Source organism: Antedon bifida, chromosome 1, assembly GCF_963402885.1.
Source record: "Antedon bifida chromosome 1, ecAntBifi1.1, whole genome shotgun sequence".
Classification (NCBI taxonomy): domain Eukaryota; kingdom Metazoa; phylum Echinodermata; class Crinoidea; order Comatulida; family Antedonidae; genus Antedon; species Antedon bifida.
Window position 1 is genome coordinate 31,717,518 of NC_136226.1, and position 22,529 is coordinate 31,740,046.

General features: G+C 33.4%; 1 protein-coding gene across 3 annotated transcripts; it reads right to left on the reverse strand.

Moving 5' to 3' along the window:
• Nucleotides 1-50: 50 nt before the first annotated feature.
• Nucleotides 51-22,123, reverse strand: LOC144850414 (DNA topoisomerase 2-binding protein 1-like). 3 transcript variants are annotated; one of them, XM_078707705.1, is made up of 32 exons: nt 22,064-22,123; nt 20,852-20,950; nt 20,336-20,475; nt 19,760-19,892; nt 19,128-19,235; nt 18,501-18,574; nt 18,059-18,186; nt 17,796-17,861; nt 17,436-17,488; nt 16,924-17,047; nt 15,718-15,887; nt 15,409-15,572; nt 14,422-14,550; nt 13,842-13,942; nt 13,271-13,351; nt 12,803-12,913; nt 11,825-12,047; nt 10,823-11,011; nt 9,769-10,645; nt 9,255-9,341; nt 8,264-8,416; nt 7,702-7,785; nt 6,439-6,507; nt 5,227-5,639; nt 4,280-4,440; nt 3,728-3,891; nt 3,226-3,405; nt 2,472-2,720; nt 1,912-2,031; nt 1,412-1,600; nt 884-1,017; nt 51-630 (listed from the first exon to the last, which is right to left on the reverse strand). In XM_078707705.1, exons 2-32 carry the CDS (start codon nt 20,909-20,911, stop codon nt 543-545), a joined length of 5,022 nt encoding a protein of 1,673 aa, XP_078563831.1. In that variant the 5' UTR covers nt 20,912-20,950; nt 22,064-22,123; the 3' UTR covers nt 51-542. The 3 variants fall into 3 exon arrangements, with proteins under 3 accessions (XP_078563831.1, XP_078563819.1, XP_078563823.1); XM_078707693.1 differs by having other exon boundaries at nt 2,472-2,723; XM_078707697.1 differs by lacking the exon at nt 22,064-22,123 and adding an exon at nt 21,746-21,764 and having other exon boundaries at nt 2,472-2,723.
• Nucleotides 22,124-22,529: the final 406 nt, after the last annotated feature.

Consider the following 22,529-nt stretch of genomic DNA (forward strand, 5'->3'; position numbering starts at 1 on the left):
CGAAATAAAAACACATGGTGAGGGCGCACTACAATTTTTTTTTTATAGGTTTTATTTTTTCAGTCTACATTTATTTTATTATTTACAGTTTTTTTTACATTTCATTTGATTTAAATTAACAACTACCTGGTTCTAGTTCATCTCTTTTGTATGTTTATTGTGCGTGAAGAATATTAACAAAATTAATTTATTCTGTATGTCTTTCGACACCAACCCAAGGAATATTCTATATACTTCAAATTCAACAATGTACGATGCACACATATCACTGTACCAAGTTAATACGGTAGTGTGAAATTGCGTCACTGGTCAGAAAAACACATTGCATATTATTGTAAAACAAATTACATTATACAATGGAATACTAAATTTATAGGATATAGATTTTCTTGACCCACATTTGATATTTTATTACAAATAATTTATTTGTTTATAAATATATTTCTTCAAATTACAATGAAATAAGTTATTTGCAAATATACAGTCTATACACATAACTCCTCTCTACTGTACCAGTGACAAATCATCAACAATCACACACGCTAGTTTAGCCTTGTTTTTTTGCTTGGGGAATCTTTTGCCTCGTCTGTTTTTCTCTTTCTGAATTCACTTGTGTACTCCAAGTCATTTCTACAAGTAAGCAAATACAATAATAGATTCAAGTTAATTGACTAAAGCTCTGTCTACACTATCAAACTAGTTTGCCAAAAAAAAAGTGTGATGTGCCCAAATATGGTAGTGGTATACCCAAATATGGTAGTGATATGACCATCATACATATATGGGCAAATCACATTTGGTTTGACAGTGTAAACAGATCTTTAGAGCAAGATGAATATGTTTTTGTTTGTAGCTTATGTGATGTCATAGTTGTTCTCCTCACCTTTTCATAATTTCTATTGCTCCTTTGCATAAATAATTGCAAGGATTTGGTTCGGGGTGCTGCATTAGAAATTCAGCAATATACTCAGCCTTAAGACACATGATATTGTGATCAACAAGCACTTGAATGTCCACCTAAAAACAAAACAAAAATAGTTAGAAATTCATGAATTCACTTTTTATTTTAGATCACATACTGTACCTAATGAATACAAGGCATAAATGATGATGTGCTGGAACCAGTTGTTGTTCTAAAAAAATGTCTACAAAAAGATTAATTTTCATAGATAATGTTATAGTTTTTTTTTTGAGGCATATGATATTAATGGATAAACAAAATAAATTGAATACTAACTCTGCTAGCTAGCAGCTTGAGCACTTTCAGTGGATTATGTGTGCTATATAAATTATCATTTTTTAATATTTGAGGCTTGCACTGAGATTTTTAATAAAAAATTTCACCACTGGGCAGCAGAAACTATTGGTTATTATTTGACTACATCTATAGCCTTGATTATTGTATACATACCTGTGAGGCGTGGTCTGTGGTGATGAAGGCGTGAGTAGCATCAATGTAATGAGTACTCTTAAACGGAGGGCACGCTGCAAGTATCTTAGCGCCCCCTGTTTCAAGTAGTCTTTTAAATCCTCCCTCTTTGCTTTTGTTGACGCACAGAAGTACACGCCAACTACCAAATGCACCGTCAGAATAACCATCCTGTCAATACCACAAAAATAAAACGAGTTGGTATCTTAATATACCTTTTTCACATCTGCATAAATTGTTGCAACTTGTAACCAGTTTTGATCTCCCGATTTATTAAACGTTTTCATACACGCAAACGCAAAGCTAGAGAAATCTCTGAAGGAAAGCGTAGTTGCACGATATTTGATTACTATGATTGGTCAGTTTAAAACTAGGGTAATACATGCATACGCAGTAAGAACTCGGAACATCTCGGAACAAAAACAGGCCTCTCATCAGTGTGTTTTTCTTCTGAGATTTCACAGAGGTCTCTTTAGGCCTACCTTTTCTATATCATCTTGTATTGTTTTCCTCCATCTTGATGCTGGTAGGGCCAACTTTGCAATCTTTTTATCACGTAAACTTGACGAGTTCAATGGTGAACCCCATTCATGAATATCTTCCTATTAAATAAATGTATTAATACACAAAAAGTAATTTTCCGTCTAAAACTTAGTTCTGTACAATTTAAATTATTCTGGTTAATCATAAAGCCCTGTCTACACTATCAAATAAGTGTGATGTGATGAAAAAGTGTGATGTGCCCAAATATGGTGGTGATATGATGTCATCGTGTCCATATATGGGCATATAACATTTTGGTCACATAAAGTTTGATAGTGTAGACAGAGCTTAAGTGTTGGTACTGTTTGGCAGACCAGGAATTTGAGCCCATTTTTCTCAGGTAGGCTATTTGGATTAGTACACCAACGTAAACATATACTGTACATGGTTCCAATAACATTTAAATAACTTAATTGTTCATTATGTGTAACCTACTTATATTAAATTTTGTTTCACTCAACAGAATGCACAATTATTATCAATAAAAAAATAAAATTACCTCAACGAAATGTTGAGCATCCCGACAAGCCTCAAGGTACGACTTGTGGAGGATCCACCTGCCAGTTGACAGTGCAGACAGATACTTCTCATTGCGAGATGGCTGGCCTACTATAAGATGAGTAGTTGATTTGTCAAAATATGTCGCATCTTTTACGATTCCACCAAGTTGTTCAATGAGGGCAGCATAATCTAACTTCTCCTGCGGTCTTAGCGACGACATCATGAACACAGGAGGTGATTTTTCTTTCTGCTCAATTCAGGAAAGAAAAAAATAAAATGTTACAAATCAAGAGGTATAATGTATAATGATGCTATTAGAGGTCACTACAGCTGACCTCCCAAGCCTGCCAATAATCGTGTGAGATTTCAAATATTTTGAGTCATTCTCCTGTCTTCCGCTATTAAGGGGCAATTTCTCCTGAATATTTTTTATATGGAAAAAATGTATAGTTATTTATGCTCTACTACTAGGCCTTAGTTTGTAAAATAAAAGTGTGTTTCTGCTCATCTCCAACCCAGGACTGGTTTTCCAGGACCTCTATTAGTTGATTGTCTATTTTATAAGCACTATCAAACTAGTTTGCCAAAAAAGTGTGTGTAACCAAATATGGTAGTGATATGCACAAATATGGTAGCGATATGCACAAATATGGTAGTAATATGACATCATCATGTCCATATATGGGCACATCACATTTGATGTAGAATGGCTTTATAATGCCGTTCTATTCTATTAATTGCCAGTAACTTACCAAAACTTGTATCTTTTGTTCTTCTGATAGCGGTGCTGGGGCAACAGGTGGCTGTGCATGGGGCAATCTGATCGGTGGCGCTCTTAAAGCTTCTTCTTCCAACATCTTATCCTCATTGTCCATTTCATTTGATAACATCTCTTGAGCTTTCATTAATTCTCTCACTGTCGTTTTCGAGTTCTAAATTGTTTAAAAAATAAGTTCATTTAAGAATAACCAGTGTAATGACGAACACTTTAGACAGGACTAAAGCTCTGTCTACACTATCAAAATTTGATGTGCCCATATATGGACATGATGATGTCATATTACTACCATATTTTGGCATATTACTATCATATTTGAGCACATCACTTTTTTTTGTCAAACTAGTTTGATAGTGTAGACAGAGCTTTACAGAGAGTAAGAGGAAAGAAAATGTGGGAAATGGAAGGAAGGAGACACTTGTATGTTAATGAGATATGTGTATGTTAATGAGACACTTGTATGTTAATTCACTTACATTGTCTGAGGTTTCACTTTCATCCGATGACTTTTGTTGTCGTGTTGGACTGCTTGACCGCTGGAGTTGTTCCATTATTTCCTTACGCACTTCACGGCCTGTCGGATCGTCCCACGTTATCTGAATATTCTGAGACGCTTCGATTGGGATTTCAGATGAATGACCTAACAAACAAAATCAGTCAAGCATTCAGTGTAGAAAGAAACAAACTTTAAAACACATAAAACTTTTTAATAAGAAATTACTTTATATTACTTGGCTAAAATGGCAGAATATTCATCATCAGAGGGTTTACTCAGGCCTATACCTACACAGCCTTTAACAAAATATTATGGACAACGTGCTTTTTCCTGGTCAGCTGCTGGTCCCTGGAACACCCTTCCAAACTTAATCAGGAAAGAAGAATCACTCGCCACATTCAAACAACTCCTCAAATCCCACGTTTTTAACTTGCCCTTTCAACATTCTTTTTTTGCTCTTCTTTCTGTGGATTGTTTTTGATTCTTTAGAGGCATTTTGCGCTATTTAAAATTGATTATTATTATTGTCTACCTTTGAGCGACTTGGATTCATTCTTCTCCGTAATGGTCGTCATCATCTTTGACCTAGGTCGGCGGCTCGATCCACTGTTGTTTAATCCCGAATCAGAATCATTTCCAGTTGATGATGTGGTGTTTAACCTTCTACTACGGCGCTTACCACCCTTGTTTGACCTACAACATTCACAAAACTCAAATAAATCCCATTTGTGGGCGCAAACTCTACCGACTACCCACATTTTTAAAATGAAATGCTTTATTATTCAAAATTTAAGAAAAAAAAACAATGTTGGTATCATTTGTAAGGTTACATTTTTGTCAATTTACAATTTTTGTCAAGTTACATGTTTTGTCAAGTTACATTTTTGTCAAGTTACATTTTTTGTCAAGTTACATTTTTTGTCAAGTTACATTTTTTGTTAAGTTACATTTTTGTCAAGCTACATTATTTGTCAAGCTACATTTTTTGTCAAGCTACATTTTTGTCAAGTTACATTTTTTGTCAAGTTACATTTTTTGTCAAGTTACATTTTTTGTCAAGTTACATTTTTGTCAAGTTACATTTTTTGTCAAGTTACATTTTTTGTCAAGTTACATATTTTGTCAAGTTACATTTTTTGTCAAGTTACATTTTTGTCAAGTTACATTTTTGTCAAGTTACATTTTTTGTCAAGTTACATTTTTGTCAAGTTACATTTTTGTCAAGTTACAATTTTTTGTCAAGTTACATTTTTTGTCAAGTTACATTTTTTGTCAAGTTACATTTTTGTCAAGTTACATTTTTTGTCAAGTTACATTTTTGTCAAGTTACATTTTTGTCAAGTTACATTTTTTGTCAAGTTACATTTTTGTCAAGTTACATTTTTGTCAAGTTACATATTTTGTCAAGTTACATATTTGTCAAGTTGCATTTTTGTCAAGAATTCTGTCTGTTTGACATCTGCACAGACATATACTTACATCGTCGATGTCATCAGTTGTTCGATCTGCTTCTGGAAGTCCTCCCTCTCCTCTAACGATCCTTCCTTTTCTAATTCATTTTCTTCTTCTTTTAATTCTCCGATCTTTTCTTCTCCTTGTTGCTCCATTGCATCAATCATCATTAATTCTTCATCAGTTATCGTATCTTTCATCACAGTTGATTTTGATTCTGATACGGATTGTTCCATTTTAGAAGCAGGGGGTGCTAAATCCATTGCCTGTTCTTTGGTTGATTTTGAATCGGATTGTTTCATTTTAGAAGCAGAGGGTTTTAAATCTATTCCTTTTTCTTTGGTTGTTTTTTTAATGATAGCAGGTGTGGTAGACGTGGACGACAGAATAGTTTTACGTGATGAACGTCTATTAGCACGCACTGGTGTTTTTGACACAGTCTGCAGAATGAGATATCAAATGTTAGTGGTCTAATATTTTCAACTTATATCTCAATGCTACAAGTTGCTGGCATATACTGAGTCATACATAAGGGTGTGTATAGAAAAAAATTCAAAGGAATAGTTATTTTGGGGTAAACGATTTTTAGAGGCAGCATAATAATGGGTGTGCCAATTGAAAGGAATCGATTTTTGTAGGTGGGCTTTTATCCAATTGGATTCTTATCTATAACACAATTGAATACAATTTGACACACCCGACTGTACAATGCTATTTATTTCCTAGATGCCAATTGAAAGGAATTGATTTTTTTTCAGGTGGCCTTTTATCCAATCGTAATACAGCATTCAAGATTCTGACCACCCACTTTCTTATCTATAACACAATTACATACAATTTGACACACCCGACTGTACAATGGTATTTATTTCCTAGATGCCAATTGAAAGGAATTGATTTTTTTTTAGGTGGCCTTTTATCCAATCGTAACACAGCATTCAAGATTCTGACAACCCACTTTCTTATCTATAGCACAATTGAATACAATTTGACACACCCGACTGTACAATGCTATTTTGTATATTGTTTGGTGATTTTTTGCAGGTGGTGACTGTTGTTTGTTTTATTTCCAGAATCAAGGTACAATACTGTATTACTACAGTATATGCTAAATAATATAGGTACACTTTAAAATTTGTAAACCATTCCTTGTCTTATAAAATAAACATTTAAAAAACGAACAATATTTAGTGAGTAGCGTTAATTCTTTTAACAGTAAACTATTAGTAGTGTTCTTACCAGGCTCAACTTTGGGTTGTAAGTGTGTGGATACAACGACACATCAACATTAACTCTTTCCTCTTGACACTGCAAAGATACAGACTATATTAACAAACAGCATGAAATGTTATATACAATTTTCATGAACATCTTAAATATTTATATGCAAGTCATCAAATATAAATGTGACTTTTTATTCCTAGAATTTCAATCAATTTAATTATAATAGCCATACATAGACATATATTTAGATTTTAACTATTTCATTGATTTAAATTTTTTTTATTAAGAATTTTAATGTACTTTAATTATAATTATATAACTCTTTTCTTTTCGCTTTTTGGTTTACCAGTCTTTTGGATTTTTAACTCACTTTTTTGTTCTGTTATGTATTTGTCACAATGGCAGATAGGAAGTTATGGAGGAATCTAGTTATGGAGGAATCTAGTTATGGAGGAATCTAGTTATGGAGGAATCTAGTTATGGAGGAATCTAGTTATGGAGGAATCTAGTTATGGAGGAATCTAGTTATGGAGGAATCTAGTTATGGAGGAATTTAGTTATGGAGGAATCTAGTTATGGAGGAATCTAGTTATGGAGGAATCTAGTTATGGAGGAATCTAGTTATGGAGGAATCTAGTTATGGAGGAATCTAGTTATGGAGGAATCTAGTTATGGAGGAATCTAGTTATGGAGGAATCTAGTTATGGAGGAATCTAGTTATGGAGGAATCTAGTTATGGAGGAATTTAGTTATGGAGGAATCTAGTTATGGAGGAATTTAGTTATGGAGGAATTTAGTTATGGAGGAATCTAGTTATGGAGGAATTTAGTTATGGAGGAATCTAGTTATGGAGGAATCTAGTTATGGAGGAATTTAGTTATGGAGGAATCTAGTTATGGAGGAATTTAGTTATGGAGGAATTTAGTTATGGAGGAATCTAGTTATGGAGGAATCTAGTTATGGAGGAATTTAGTTATGGAGGAATCTAGTTATGGAGGAATTTAGTTATGGAGGAATCTAGTTATGGAGGAATCTAGTTATGGAGGAATTTAGTTATGGAGGAATCTAGTTATGGAGGAATCTAGTTATATAAGTTCTGGTATATCCCTGACTAAGTAAGTATATATTTGTTCTATTCTGACAAAATAAATGAAACATCTATGGTGTCTGCGAATAAATCAGAATCCATTTTATGATGTCTGCATTTTATATAAAACAAAGAGTTAACATCAAAATGGTGAGAGCACAATATGTAATATTTGATAACAAAGAACTCACAGCAAAGAGCCAATGCGGTGACACTATGTACTTGTTATGTTGTCTTGCTAATTTTAATTCCTTACTGCTGTCTTTAACTTTCCCCTAAAATAAATACATTAGAGTCACTCCAAATAAATAATAAATGAATGATAATAAAAACAAAACAAATAACCCAATTGAACATATTCACACTGGTCCGCCATTGACCTACTGTATGGTTTCCTCTTGGGCTCTTTTCCAAATGTTAATTAAATATAAATAAATATTCCATAAAAATTTTTGATTGGCAGCTACTTATTTTTGTATTTACTAAAATAAAAAACTACTGATTGAATAACTTTAAATAACAGAAGCAGTTTTCTGTCATTTCCATAAAAATAAAACATTTATATTGCACAAATCCACCCCCAAAAAAACTAATAAGTTTATAACTTTTGAATTTCAGCCCTTCCCATGATATATTATGTTTTATTTATGTTTACAATGTTTAACTTATTTTTTTTGTAAATTATTTAATTAATAAGTTGTCAAAGGACCAGTAATTGAGATTTTATATACAAGGCATTCATTCATATACTACCTGATATATAAAATGTGTGCATCCATCATCGTACATCCATCTAAAATCAGCTCCAAGTTCTGTAGCTATCCGGTTGTACTCTGTGAACTTTTTACTCAATTTCATGCTGACACAGATGATGACACCTCTTAACACCCCATCATCATTCTGCGACTGTAACATTATGGTTATGGGTTAAAATAAACAAAGAAATCGCTAAAACAATATTATTTTAATATTTGCATTGTATTATTTTAACAGAATATTACTGTATTTGGGATTAATTTAAGCATGAAAAAAAGATAATTCTAATCTTAATTCTATTTAGTTACGAGTGAGTGAGTGGCCGAGCGGTTAAGACAGTGGAATCATAATTATGTAGCCATAACATCGGTTCGCGGCTCACCTGCTCCATGGTTCTGGTGTGAGTGAGTGAGTGGCCGAGCGGTTAAGACAGTGGAACCGTGATTACGTAGCCATAACATCGGCAAGGGTTCGAGGCTCACTCACTCCATGGTTCTGGTGGTAGAACGAGTCTTCTCGGATAAGGACTATAAACCGTAGGTCCAGTGTACACATAGCTCATGTGCACTTTAAAGAACCTAGTACATCTTTCGAGACGAGTAGGGGGTTACCCAGGTGTACTAGTCCACACAAACACAGCCACTGTCGTCACACACAGCCACTGTTTAATTAATCAGAGACTAAATATCATGCATGCATGCAATAGCATGCGCACAAACCCTGCTTGTTTTGATCCTTAAGGATCGTTAAGCAGTATTCCGAAAGAAGAAGAATAGAATAGAAGTCATCTCGGATAAGGTCTATAAACCGTAGGTGCAGTTTACACATGTAGCTCATGTGCACTTTAAAGACCCTAGTACATCTTTCAAGACGAGCAGGGGGTTACCCCGGTGTACTAGTACACACACTGCCACTGATCACAACTGGACCGAAAAGGTTGCCCAGTATATAAATAAATAACACACTCAAATAAAAAAATGTATATAACCTCTTCAAATACATCATCTGAACGTTGGTCGATGACCGAGTTTTTCAGGGCAATTTGCAACTGCGCCTTCAAAAAATCATCTATGGACTAAAACAAAAATAGTTTCTACATTAGACTGTACTCCTGTTTTTATATAAACTTATTTTAATTATCTGTATCCGTAACGTACAAACACCATCTCTGGTTATCGCGTACGTTGGTTAGGGTCAAAATATTAATTTATATCATAAATGTGCAATATTATATAATTATTATAAGAAATTTTAAATCTTTTAGCCACTTTTTATCAGAGTTTTGTGTTGTTTTTTGTGTTGCTGTGGTGCTTATCTGTGTTGGTGCCATTTTTCTGTGAATTTTTTATTTTTTTATTTATAATATGATATGCCAGTTTTCAAAACAAATTTCTGTTATTTTTAAATGGACAAATAAAGATACTATGACTATGACTAGTATTTAAATTTTTTTTCTTCAAATTATTTCCATTTGTAACTAATTAATAACATACTGAACTCACCATACTGCTTTTCCTTGATTTTTTTCTTTCATCTGGAGGAGTTTTCAAGAAGTTCTTAAGTTCCTCACTTATGACAAACTTAGGGCGATATCCAGGAGCAAGGAAGACCGAAGGACTCTCTCTATTTGGAGATGATGTACTGGCAGTCCTTTGGAGCTCAGAATGCCTTCGGTTCACTGCCTTTGGTGTCTTTAGATCATCACTTTCAGACGCAGTGGATTTATTAGGAAGTCTGTCAAATGTTTCTATTGGCTCATCTGACTTTTTAAAACGTTCTTTGGTCACATTTTCTTCGTGAAAGTCTCTGATTTTATTTAAATTTTGTATCACCACCTCATCATCATCATCATCATCCTTTTCTTCCTCTACCATTTCTTCCTCCTCTTCTGTCACTTCCACATCTGTCACCATCTCTTCTTCAATATCCTGATTCTCTTTTTCCACTTCTGGCATTTCTTGAACTTGCTGATTTTCATTTTCCTCTACGTCTTCTGTCATTTCTTGAACTTCCTGCTTTTCATTTTCCGCTGCATCTTCTGCCATTTCTTGAACTTGCTGCTTTTCATTTTCCGCTGCATCTTCTGCCATTTCTTGAACTTCCCGACTTTCTTTTTCCACTATGTCTTCTTCTAATTCCTGCTTCTTTTCTTCTACGTGTATCATTTCTTCTTTCTCTCCAACATCCACATTCTGTTCTTCAACCTCCTTCTCCTCTCTAACCTCCAGTTCTTGTAGATTCTGTTGAGGTGTAACCCTTTTACCATCAGGTTGATTAATGCCACTTGTTGACTGTAATGTAGCATTGCATTCTTGATTATCAATTAAATAATTCTCTTCATCTGCATGTCGACATTGCTGAGCACACTCAAGAATCCACCTGTAACAATTATGAAGTGAAAACATCATTTATGTAAATATGATAGGCCACCTGTAACAATTATGCAGTGAAAACATCTATATATAAGTTCTGAAAAGAACTGTCTAGTTTCTCGACGTTTCGATCAATACGCCTTGATCGTCGTCAGGAGTGAGAATGAGAAATAAATATACTTACCCAATACCAACTGCTGGAATCTTCCATTTCTTTGCAGCGTCATACTTCGTTCCTTCTGGGTCTTTTAGTAACAGATGAGTGTTAGCTTTCACGTTATTCTTAGCCTTACGGCTCAAGTACTCTTGGCAGGTGGCTCCCAACAAGGTTGCTATGTGTAACAAGCAGTCTCGCTCAACACCAATGTACTGACTGATAAAAGGGAAAAACTAATTCAGTATTGGGGGATAGTTTATTACAATTAGTTAGGGTCTAATGTAAAGCACCTAGAGGGGTCAGTGATCCATTAGGCGCTATATAAATACTGTTTATTATTATTAATATTATTATTATTGTCATTCAAAACAAGCAACATATAGTAATGCAACATAAACATTGACAGTAAAATAAATTAAGCTGTCACTGAAGCAAAAAAATGAGCAAAATTACAGAGTGACAGAAGGCGTGGTTTTTAATATTTTGGCACATAAATGAAGATACAGCTAACTAAGATTTTATTAAGATTTTATGACGATAAAATTGAGAAAGTTATTTTGCGAAGAAAAAAAAAACATACTGTACAAAGCAAGTAATATCATTTATCAAAATGCCAAGTAATAATTAAATGTGTATGTTACTTAAAGATGTATTGTCCCCCCAAAACATGAAAAATGAAGATTAATAAAATCAGAAAAAAAAAAAAATTATTTAACTTATAAAAAGACAAAAGAAACGGTTAATTTCAACCAAAAACTATTGTCTGACAGACAATTTACCGTGAGTATTTTTTGCCTTAAATTACATTTCTTTCAGGTAAATATTTTTTTTTTTTCAGTTTTTGGTCAAAGTAAATAAATATTACGCGACATTAAAATGGCATATCAAACAAAAAATGTGAAAAAAAAATTTGTTTAGGTGGAAAATATATCAATCAATATATAGGGAAAGTTGTAGTTGAGACTCTGTAAAACCTGTAGAGAAGAGTTAAATAGAATAACATATAGGCCTATATATAGAGTTGAGTACCTGACAGTTAATACACAATCTTTCAAAGGTTTTTTATTGAGGTCAAGCAGAATTGGCAGATAGAGCGGATGGCTTGAAACCTGATAAACCTCTTGAAACTCCATGCATTTCTGCAACCAGCAATTGGTAGCCACATTGCGAATGTTAGAAACGTCCTTAGTAACCACATTCGGCACTATCTGGTAATCGGCTTTAGAATCATCACTTGTCGATATCACAATCCCTAAAATAATCAAATATGATAATATACTTTACACAATTTTAGGTGGTAATTTTGGTTTTCCTACCGGATAATTACCTTTAAAGGATTTTTAATTTTATTTTAATCTTATTTCAATTCGCAATCAACAGCGGGGAGCCCGCCATTTACAGACTGGAATACATAAAAAAACAAGACAAAAGAACCGACAAGGTCCACAAGAACCAATTATAACAATTCTTAATTTTGGATTTAAATAAATTTTGTATCAATCGGAGATTATTAATATATTTATACAGAATTACTTTTTAATTCTAATATTTAGCTATACAGTAGAATCTTTGGGACATGCCTATGAAGGGAACGGTGCAGTTAAAGGAACACTTTCACATTTTATAACACCTATTAAGGGGTCATCTCAATACCTACTTTAATAGTAAGTACAAATTATGTCAGATCAGGGCAAAACATTTCCAATTCTAGAATTTTATAAACAGATTATTATTATTGTTATATATGAGATTGTATTATATGGAGGATACTGCATTTTAGTGAATGGATTGTCACCTATCTATTGGGATCCAACTTGACAATTCTAGAAACTATTTTGACAAAAAAAGTGTGATGTGCTCAAATATGGTAGTTATATGTCCACATATGGTAGTGATATGACATCATCATGTCCATATATGGGCACATCACATTTTTTTTCATAAAGCTGGATAGTGTAGACGGAGCTTAATAATAGCGAATTTGAAATAATATTCAATGTAAAATACCTCCTTCCGCATTTATCATGTTGGTAATCTCTTCTTCTTCGTCTTCAAGAATTGTAAATTTCTTTCCTGTGAAGATTCCATTTTCTAACTCTTCATCTGGAACATCCACTTCTAAAAAAACATTTAATTGAAGCATTTATAAACTTTTTATGCACTATATTTGGTGACATATGGTGTTAAAGCTTGGTGATTAATGTGCTTCCAATCCCAAGATCCTGGGTTCAATCCTCATGTAGTGCAAGCAACTCCACTTCCTAAGTCTCCACAACATATACAGTATATGCGAATGAAAACAGTTTTATAAGTTTCCTTTTTCAGTCCATTCAATATTACAAACAGACAAAAAATTTAACAAAAAAAGGTACACGAAAACAATATTAACTGAGGATAACCCAAGAAAGTTTAAAAATACAAAAAGGAAACATTGCAAAACGTTTATAAAATTAACAAAGGATTTAAATTAATTACCAAGATCTTGCGGAATTTGTGTAGCATCATCGTCATCGTCATCTTCCTCTTCTTCTTCACTTTTCCGATTACCTGCATAATCTGTAGACAAAACCTTGGTTTATAGAAAATATGTCCCTTTTAAGCTCTGTCTACACTATCAAACTAGTTTGACTGTGTAGTGCCCAAATATGGTAGTGATATGACATCAACATGTCCATATATGGAAGTTTGATAGTATAGACAGAGTTTTAGCTTATAAAAATACTTTTTGGAAAAAAAAAAGTGGTTTTAGCAGTCTTGTCGTCAATATTATCAGCTTCTTAAGTTTATCGCCAAAAGAGTAACTCTTTTTTTCCATCATTCATAACTTTAATATCTTTTGGTACCCATATGTTCTTTAAAAATGGACACCACAATTTCATTCATTCTGGCACATTACTTTAATTTCATTTATATCACATAAACAACAAATGAAAGTAAAAAAACATTAATTTCTGACATTATCCAGGTATATAAATATAAATAGTATGATAATTTATAATATAATAATATATGTATAATTAAATATGTAGATATGATTTTAGTCCACCTCTAGTTGCTTTGTCGAGGTACTGAAGCATGACATCATCTTCTTGGTCCTCTATGCTAACACTGCTAAACTTCTTTGCTGGCTTCTTTTTATTCTGTACACTAAAACAAAATTAACGATTAATGCAAACAAAAATATGTTTTCACAATGCTGTGGGTATCAGTGGCTGGATCTCAATGGAGCTACAAAAAAAGTGAAACTCTAAATCAAAACGATAAAGTAAAACAGCCAGAAAAGTTAGCAGAGCTTTCGGGCAACACTAGCCCTTCATCAGTGCAAGTGATATTTTATTTAATATATATATATTTTTTAATTTGATAAATTATGATGTTGGCATGTTTCTGTGTTTTATTTTTTTGTTTCCGTACTTCGATACAGCAGTTGATAATAATATTAAAATATTTCCATTTCTGAGGCAAAAATTATCATAGAACAAATCTACATATGCATTACATAATACCTATGTAGTGATGTAATTTAGTATTTGAATTTAAATGGTGTCTCACCTAAATTGGACTTTTATTATATGATTGAAAACACTTTATATTCAAAAACAAAATCAAACAATATTTAAACTTACGTTTCAACAGGTATCTTTAAGTTTTCAAAACAGGTTGTTGGTACATCTAGGCAGATGTATGGTTGTTCCGATACCATGGCTGTCTGTTTAAAACATTCCACTAGCCATTCAACAGTCACTACTTCAGGCCTAATAAAACATTATTAAAATATTAGATTAATTTGACATTCATCTTTGGAAATATATTTCCCTTTATTTATATCATCATGTTATACATAGAAAATTGTGTTGCTTCGAGAAACAACATACAAAAAAAAAACAGTGAAAAGTACAATTGTAACTACAAAAATAATCAAAAATATTAATTAAAAAAAATAAAAATACAATCTTATTATATTGATTGATTGATGTTTGAACTTTTATTTCCATTATCTACAAAGTGGATAGCCTGTAGATAACAATCATAAGTTTGTATACTACAACCAGGTAGGCTTACTTCATCAAGGCTTCTATGAATGGATGTACTGGTTGGGAGCAGGAACGCAAGTAGACCAAACCCAGTATTTATACTAACAAATATCTTTTTATTAATATTATAATAATAATATATCAAAAATTTATTAAGTAATATTTATCGCATAATATACAATCTACGATAATTTAATTGATATAAAAAATGTATTAAATAAATCATTTGAATAAAAGAACAAATCACACATCTACACATAATCAAACATCGTATACTCTATCTCTAACAATTTTTTCAATCTTCTATCGACTAAAGCCGAAGTATAGTCGTTATCTCGGGACCGTTCTATGGCCACCACCAGGTAGGCTTACTTCATTAAGGCTTCTATGAATGGATGTACTGGTTGGGCGCAGGAACGCTAGTAGACCAAACCCAGTACCGTTTTGATTACGATCAATCGGGAAATTACCTCACGACGTGTGTATGTATGTTGTAACATGAAAACAAAGTCATATCATACATTTAGTGCCCTTATGGCTACTGGATATAAGACTGTTGAGGAACCTATTTGTACTCACTTATGGTCCGATGATGTGACCAACTCTATATGGTCCTCTGTCCCGGTTTCAACTACCACATGCGTAACATTTTCTGTAAAATGACTGAATCGTGTACCGCCACCAGTGTTTATTATCTTGCGAACTTTTTCCAAACGACTTCCAGTGAATCCACTCAGGTATATCTATGGACGGAGTAATGATATCAAATATACGAACAAAAAACCCACACTTGAAGACTAAATTATACCTTTAAATTTTAAGCAATTGACTTGCCATGGTTAATAACGCAAAACCGAAGATTGAGATTTAAAAAAAAAATGTACAAACTTTGCAAGCATCCAGAAATTCTTCATCTGGTGGTTTGTAAAGATCCAGGCTGTTTAAGGGATCTTGAACTTTGACCTCATTAAAGGCTGTTGTCAAGTTCATAGTTGAGTTGACAGTTTCATCTACTTTAGATACATCTACGTAAGAAATTGAACTGACATCTGCTCCAGCTGCAATAAAGAAATCAATCAAGTTACATTATGTTTCAACAATGATTTTATTGTAAATAAAATAAATATATTTGTAGTGGAAACACATGCTGCGGGTTACTCCAGATGAGAAAGCCAAATGACAGACGCAAGACTGTTAATAGATAGTGTTGTATGTTCTATTCAGTGTTTTTTTTTAACATATTGTAATATGTGTCTAGCTTTGCATTGCATTTTTAGTCTTTCAAGAGTGGAATTTTAATGTTTGATAAATCATAAGATTTAAGGTCTATTAACATGATTAATTTGCAAATTAAATATCAAATCTGAATTGCATATGCACGAGTCTGTAAGATATGTCACCTAGAGAAAGATTACTGATCAGCCATACAATGATGAATTGGTTCGTTATACAGAGGCCAGAAAATGTGCAATACTTAGTGGAAACATACAAGCATAGCACACATTCTGACTGCTACATAAACAAACAAACAAACAATCATGCTGACTGTTTAAGATATTGTTATCTATTAAGCTCCAAGAAATTTGAGTCAGGTCCTCCATAGGACCATGTAGCTATGCAGCACCTACCATGATCAGGATGCAAGACAATTACTCCTCTTTTCATATTCATTTCAAACCTCTTTCTACTTTTGCAGTACCATACTTTGCCTAAACATTTTTCACATACTGCTAGTTATAGTTGTCTAGAGGATGGTAAGGGCGTAGCAGATGAGATACAGTGCAACAAGTCCTTCCATAGGGGATTAGTAGTTGTAATCGTCACGATACGATACACAGATTTGTCTTTTCATATGTAATTCAAACCTTTTTCTACCGTTGTGCCACTTCTGCACCTTTGACTAAACATTTTTCACACACTGTACATAAACATTATATCTAGTGAAAACATTTTCTTCTGGTTTTGATTAGTATATTGATATGTAGTCCATTGATTTTAAACCAGTATACCTTAACATTATATATATTTCAATATTTAGTTTGGTGTTTTCATTTTTTAGTTATATATTATAAGTATAAGTGGTGTGTCACTTACTGCTAAGTCTTTTGTTTGTAATGCCCTTAGGGGTCGATGTTCTTTCATCTTGATTTGAATCGACTTCAACAATGTAAAGGTTCTCATCCTGACAGGCTCCCATTTCTACACTATCTTTAAACCACTTTAAATAAAAAATGTTATTATTTTAATAATTATCAGTTAATATATTATAAAAATATAAAATGATAGAGAAGAAAATATAACATCATAGAAGATTAGATTATTTCTAATATTTTTAGCTTTTCAGGGAAATGAACTCACATTAGAGTTATATTATTTAGAAAGAGAGTGGCTTAGGCCTAGAGGGTGGCTTAGGTCTAGGGAGTGGCTTAGGTCTAGGGAGTGGCTTAGGCCTAGAGGGTGGCTTAGGCCTAGAGGGTGGCTTAGGCCTAGAGGGTGGCTTAGGCCTAGAGGGTGGCTTAGGTCTAGGGAGTGGCTTAGGCCTAGGAGTGGCTTAGGTCTAGAGATAGAAACACTCATACAAATACGATCTTTCAAACATACAGTACCTTTAACGATATACAATGTATTTTCCACCGTTGAGCAAAATCATATTTTTGTCCTTAAAACAAAATAAAATGGTTAGAGTATATACAAAACCAAAAAAAGAACAGTATCAATAAGAATTGCTGAAATCTTTCTATTCAATGAATAGATAGCATGATGGTATAGTTGATAGTATCACATACCAGATACATTATACACAGCACTCTACAGTTTAAACATCTCTGTCATAATATTGGGTCTCATGCTTCTACATGGCTACAAATTAAGTTAAAATACATTAACTTTACTCATTATTATTACAATCATTTTTACCACTGTAATTGCATTTAATATTTACTGTGTCATAATATTAATAAACAAACCTTTTGGTGTATTGACTATAAGATGTGTACATTCATTGAATTTAAGTTCACCCATGTATCGTCCACCTGAAAATAAAAAATTGAAAATAAAAAATAAACATAAACATTTATGACCATTGTTTCAGTTGTCATTAAATAAATGTCTATTCAAACTTTGTATAACTTTTATCTGAATTTCACACATTCCCTGTTATATATGTTATGATCAGGCGCAGATTTGACCTTCTTCTGACCTCGTTCTATATTATTTGACATTTTCTCACCATTTGTCTCAGTTAATCTTTTTACGTCTTTCCTGTCTGCGGACTCTAGCCCTGTAACACATATGACACAGCCTTTGAACACTGGACACTTGTAACGGTCAAACATTGGGTCTGATGCTTCTACGTGGCTACAAATAAAATTAAATACATTACACATTATTATTACAATCATTTATACTACTGGAATTGCATTTTATGTCCTGTGTCTATGGCCAATTTTATTTATGTGATTCAATTCAATTTATTCCGGATTTTACAATACAAACAATAACGCATACATCACACATGCTAGACCCGGGGAACTCCTACAGCGAACTCAATCGCTTTCAATGGTACATCTCAGCCATAATTATAAATTATAAATGCTTTTATTATTATGGTAGAATACCTTAACTATTAATATAATATAGTTTGGTTTTTTTTAGATTAAATAAATGCTTACCGTTGTTGGCAAGCTTCATATACAGCAGTCACCCATTCCGGTAACACTATTGCTTTATTAAGGCTCGCTGCAACCTGTGAATAAATTATAAAAAGAAAAAAAATAACATTTTGTTTGTGTCCTTAGCATGGAGTTTTCATTTCAATCATAAAGGTGATTTTTTTTTTACTGGAGTTACATTTTTGTAAACTTGTTGTTTTAAAGGAGTCACACCTGCCAAGGTAGTAGAACCGAGAACTTACATTAAGAAGAAATTTAAGCAATTAAGCAAAAAAAAAACTAGAATTAAAAATACACAAACAGAAGTGGAATTGTAGTTTTAAAGTTTTAAATTATTTTTACAGTACATAGAAAGTAAATTATTGTTACAAGTGTTTATTATCTTGCGAACCTTCTCCAACCGACTTTCTGTGAAACCACTCAGGTATATCTACGGACGGAGTAATGATATCAAATATACCAACAAAAGTTTTAAAGTTTTAAATTCTTTTTACAGTACATAGAAAGTAAATTATTGTTACAGTGATAAAAAAAAAATGAATAAAATAGAAATTTAAAACCTGGTTTTGAACTTAGTGAAACAATGGGTATAGTCATAAATAGTTGAAATTCATTTGATATACTTACATGGTATTTCTTGGAGCCTACTTCGCCAACCACTAAATGCGTAACTAACTCATTAAAAGTCTTGGTCACATGACCTCCCATCCACTGAACCTTTGTGTGAATCTGCTCCTGTAGGCAATAACAATGTAGGCATTAGGAAAAAATATGTTTGTTAAGAACTTAGTACATCTTTCGAGACGAGTAGGGGGTTACTTGGTGTACTAGTATACACATACAGCCATAATTGCATACGCTGTTTAGGGTCACCCTCTATAAATATGGTGAAATAAAAAAATAAATAAAAAAAGCTTCAGCCAATATCAGAAGGTGGGGCGGTATTTTTTTTCTCTTTTAAAGTACTTTATTAAAACATGGTCACTGAAATGGATATTTTCTAGAATTTTGATTTGAATAGACAGACTCTTTCACACATGAAGAAATGAATAACTGCATATACATTTTCAACTTCAGGAAAACCATTCAATGCAATAACGTTGTCCCTATATGCTCGCAATGATCAGAGTTTTCAGTTGATTTTTGTGGTAATTTTTTTTAAATATCATTAAAATGACAAGCGCAAAGATTACAATTTAGCTGAATTAGAATACAGTAAACTTATAATATTTTATAACCTACATGACAGCAATGCTTACCCTGGCTTTCCTTTCAATGTTTGAACAGCACACTTGTACATCTTTCATTGCCATTGAGTATATCGGATGTTTTGTTTTTGGAATCGGAATCTTGAGAGACAAACAACTGAGAACACATTGTGGTCCTATGATTCTAAAAAAATTTAAAAAATGTCCAATAAAGTCTGCTCTTACTGGAATGTTATTTTATGAATAGAAATAATTAATGATTAAAAACATCAGATCACATAATGTAAAGTGTCTTTCCCAAGGATGTGCAACAGCGCTGACTGCATACTACAAACAAACTGCATTGTAAAACGTTTGACTACTGATTGCGAGGTCTTGGGTTCGAATCCAACGCTGGTCGCATTGCTTGTTTCTTAGGCAAGACACTTAAATTTACACTTGCCCTCTCTCCACCCAGGTGTACAATGGGTACCTGATTACTAGCTGCATTATGGGAGTATGTTTCCATACGTGTTTAAAAAATGATCAGGGTAATAATATGTACAGTGCTTAGAGGTTTCACAACATTAGGCGCTTTATAAATCCAGGATATTATTATTAAGACTATTATGATGATGAATATTGTACCTGCAGCCAAGAGACTGGATATGATCGAAAGCAGCGCCTTCAAAAGCATCACAGATGTACATACAGCTGTCTTTTTCAGCAAGCTGAGTGGCTTTGTCTTCAGTAATCCACTCTATTGAAAGTTTGGCACCTTCAACTTCCTGAAAATAAAAATATATGATATAATAATTATGTGAACAGCAAAAATGTTAATTTTGAAAAGATTGTACTAAGGCAACAATCCAACAGCAGGATGCTGAGCTCCAGAGATCAAAGGGTTTATCTATGGCTGCGACACGATTCAATTTCACCCCCTTAACAGACACTGCGCGCCACTGAGAATAAGTACATAGTACAGACGGTTGGTTTTTGTCCCAGCCAGACATAAGATCAAGGACTATTATGAGTTCCCATCTTGGCAAGGCGAGCTCAGTGCCCTGTTGTTAGATTGCCTTGGTTGTACAGAAACATTCTCTGCTAAAGAGTATTCGAAATTGGTGGCTTAGTGGTGTTGGAAGATAAGACAAATATTGTTACCTTTGAGGCTTGCATAAGGTTGTCAGAAACCTTGTTCAACTTGACACATCGAATACTCATTTTGATTTGATTTTAACAATTCAGCTTCATTAAAATTACCTACAATTTATAAAGAAAAGATTCTTATTAAAACAATGCAAGCTGATATCATAGCATTAGATTCTGTAGGACTTGATGAATGAATTTGATTGGCTTGTATATTCACCGTAAAGCAATGTATGCATAATCATGACATTAAAATCAAAGTAGACTAGCTGATGAATTTCATTTATTTTCCACACATTGTACAAAATAGAACAGATATTTATACTTTAGAAATAAAAAAAAAAAAGATACAAAGAGGACAATGTGTGAAAGGAGATAATAAGTAATTAATTACTTTAATCATCGGCGTCTGGATATCAATTTTAAGGAACAGACGATCTAGAAGACCATGGATGATTGGGCCTGATCATCTTACACTCATCTATTAATTTGGGACCGATTATTTCTTTATGTTAGGACCGATTTTATGAAATAAACAATCACAATCTTGGATATATCCATTTTCAAAACTATGAGTAATAATATTGTACTTGTAGGTTCCAATCATGAAGCTTCTACTGTGAACCTCGAAAGCTTTTGTTTGTCTCGTTGTACGGTGTGGTTCATTGATTGCAGTAATTCGTTGGACACGATTCATCATCAGGGTTCACCGTGTGTGGTTCATTAATTGGGGTTCGCTGTGGTTCATTGGAGTAATTTCGTCCAACCCACAAAAAACACAAAAATCCATCATGGTATAAAAGTATGATGATGAACTAAAAAAAAAGTTTTTTGTAATGAGTGTAGAGCCTACCTACTACTACTAGGCCTAGGCTAGTATTAGTAAGGTATTCCTAGCTAGCCACTTACGCTAGCTAGGCCTACTTGTGAGAGAGAATTAGGCCTAGACCTAGGCCTTCCACAATGTACCTCCGGTATCCCCGCCCTCTTCTCCTCCACCAGGCCAAACAAAGGCTACACAGTGTCCCGCTACAGCAGGCTAGCTCTCAGCTAGTTAGTAGGCCTAGCCTATCTAGGCCTAGGCCTAGCCGCCTTCTAGTAGCCTAGATAGAAGGAATAATACTACTACTAATAAAGGTAGAGTACGATAGTCTACCGCAATAAACAAGTAAACATAATGTCCACCATACATAAATATAAGGAATGGTGTAAAACCCGAGCATTTACTTTAAACAAGAAGACGGTCTCCAACCCATACTCATTGCGACATTGACCTGCCAAGACAACTATTTTTACCGCCAACAAGTTTTTATTTTTAAATATTTTGCGCCCTCTATATATTTAAAACTTTTGTTGTGGCATCATGAAGAGTCAGCTGCAGTAATTCTTGTTAGTTTCTTCTTTGCATGATTTTATTTTTATATAACTAACTCTTTGGCCGTGTTTCCACAGACATAACAAACATTATCGGTAAATCATCGATTTTTTTGCTATGGAAACATGGACTTAGATACTCATACACAATTAGACTCGTGTTACGTAGGCCAGACAAGAAAGGACTTTAAAAGTGAGATAGCAAAACATTAATTTTGTGTTCATTTTTTTAAATATGAGAAGACTTTGGCAGAAAGGCAGTGCTACAGCAGTGTGTGTAGTGTGTATGCATCACATGTCATATATCATCATCACCATT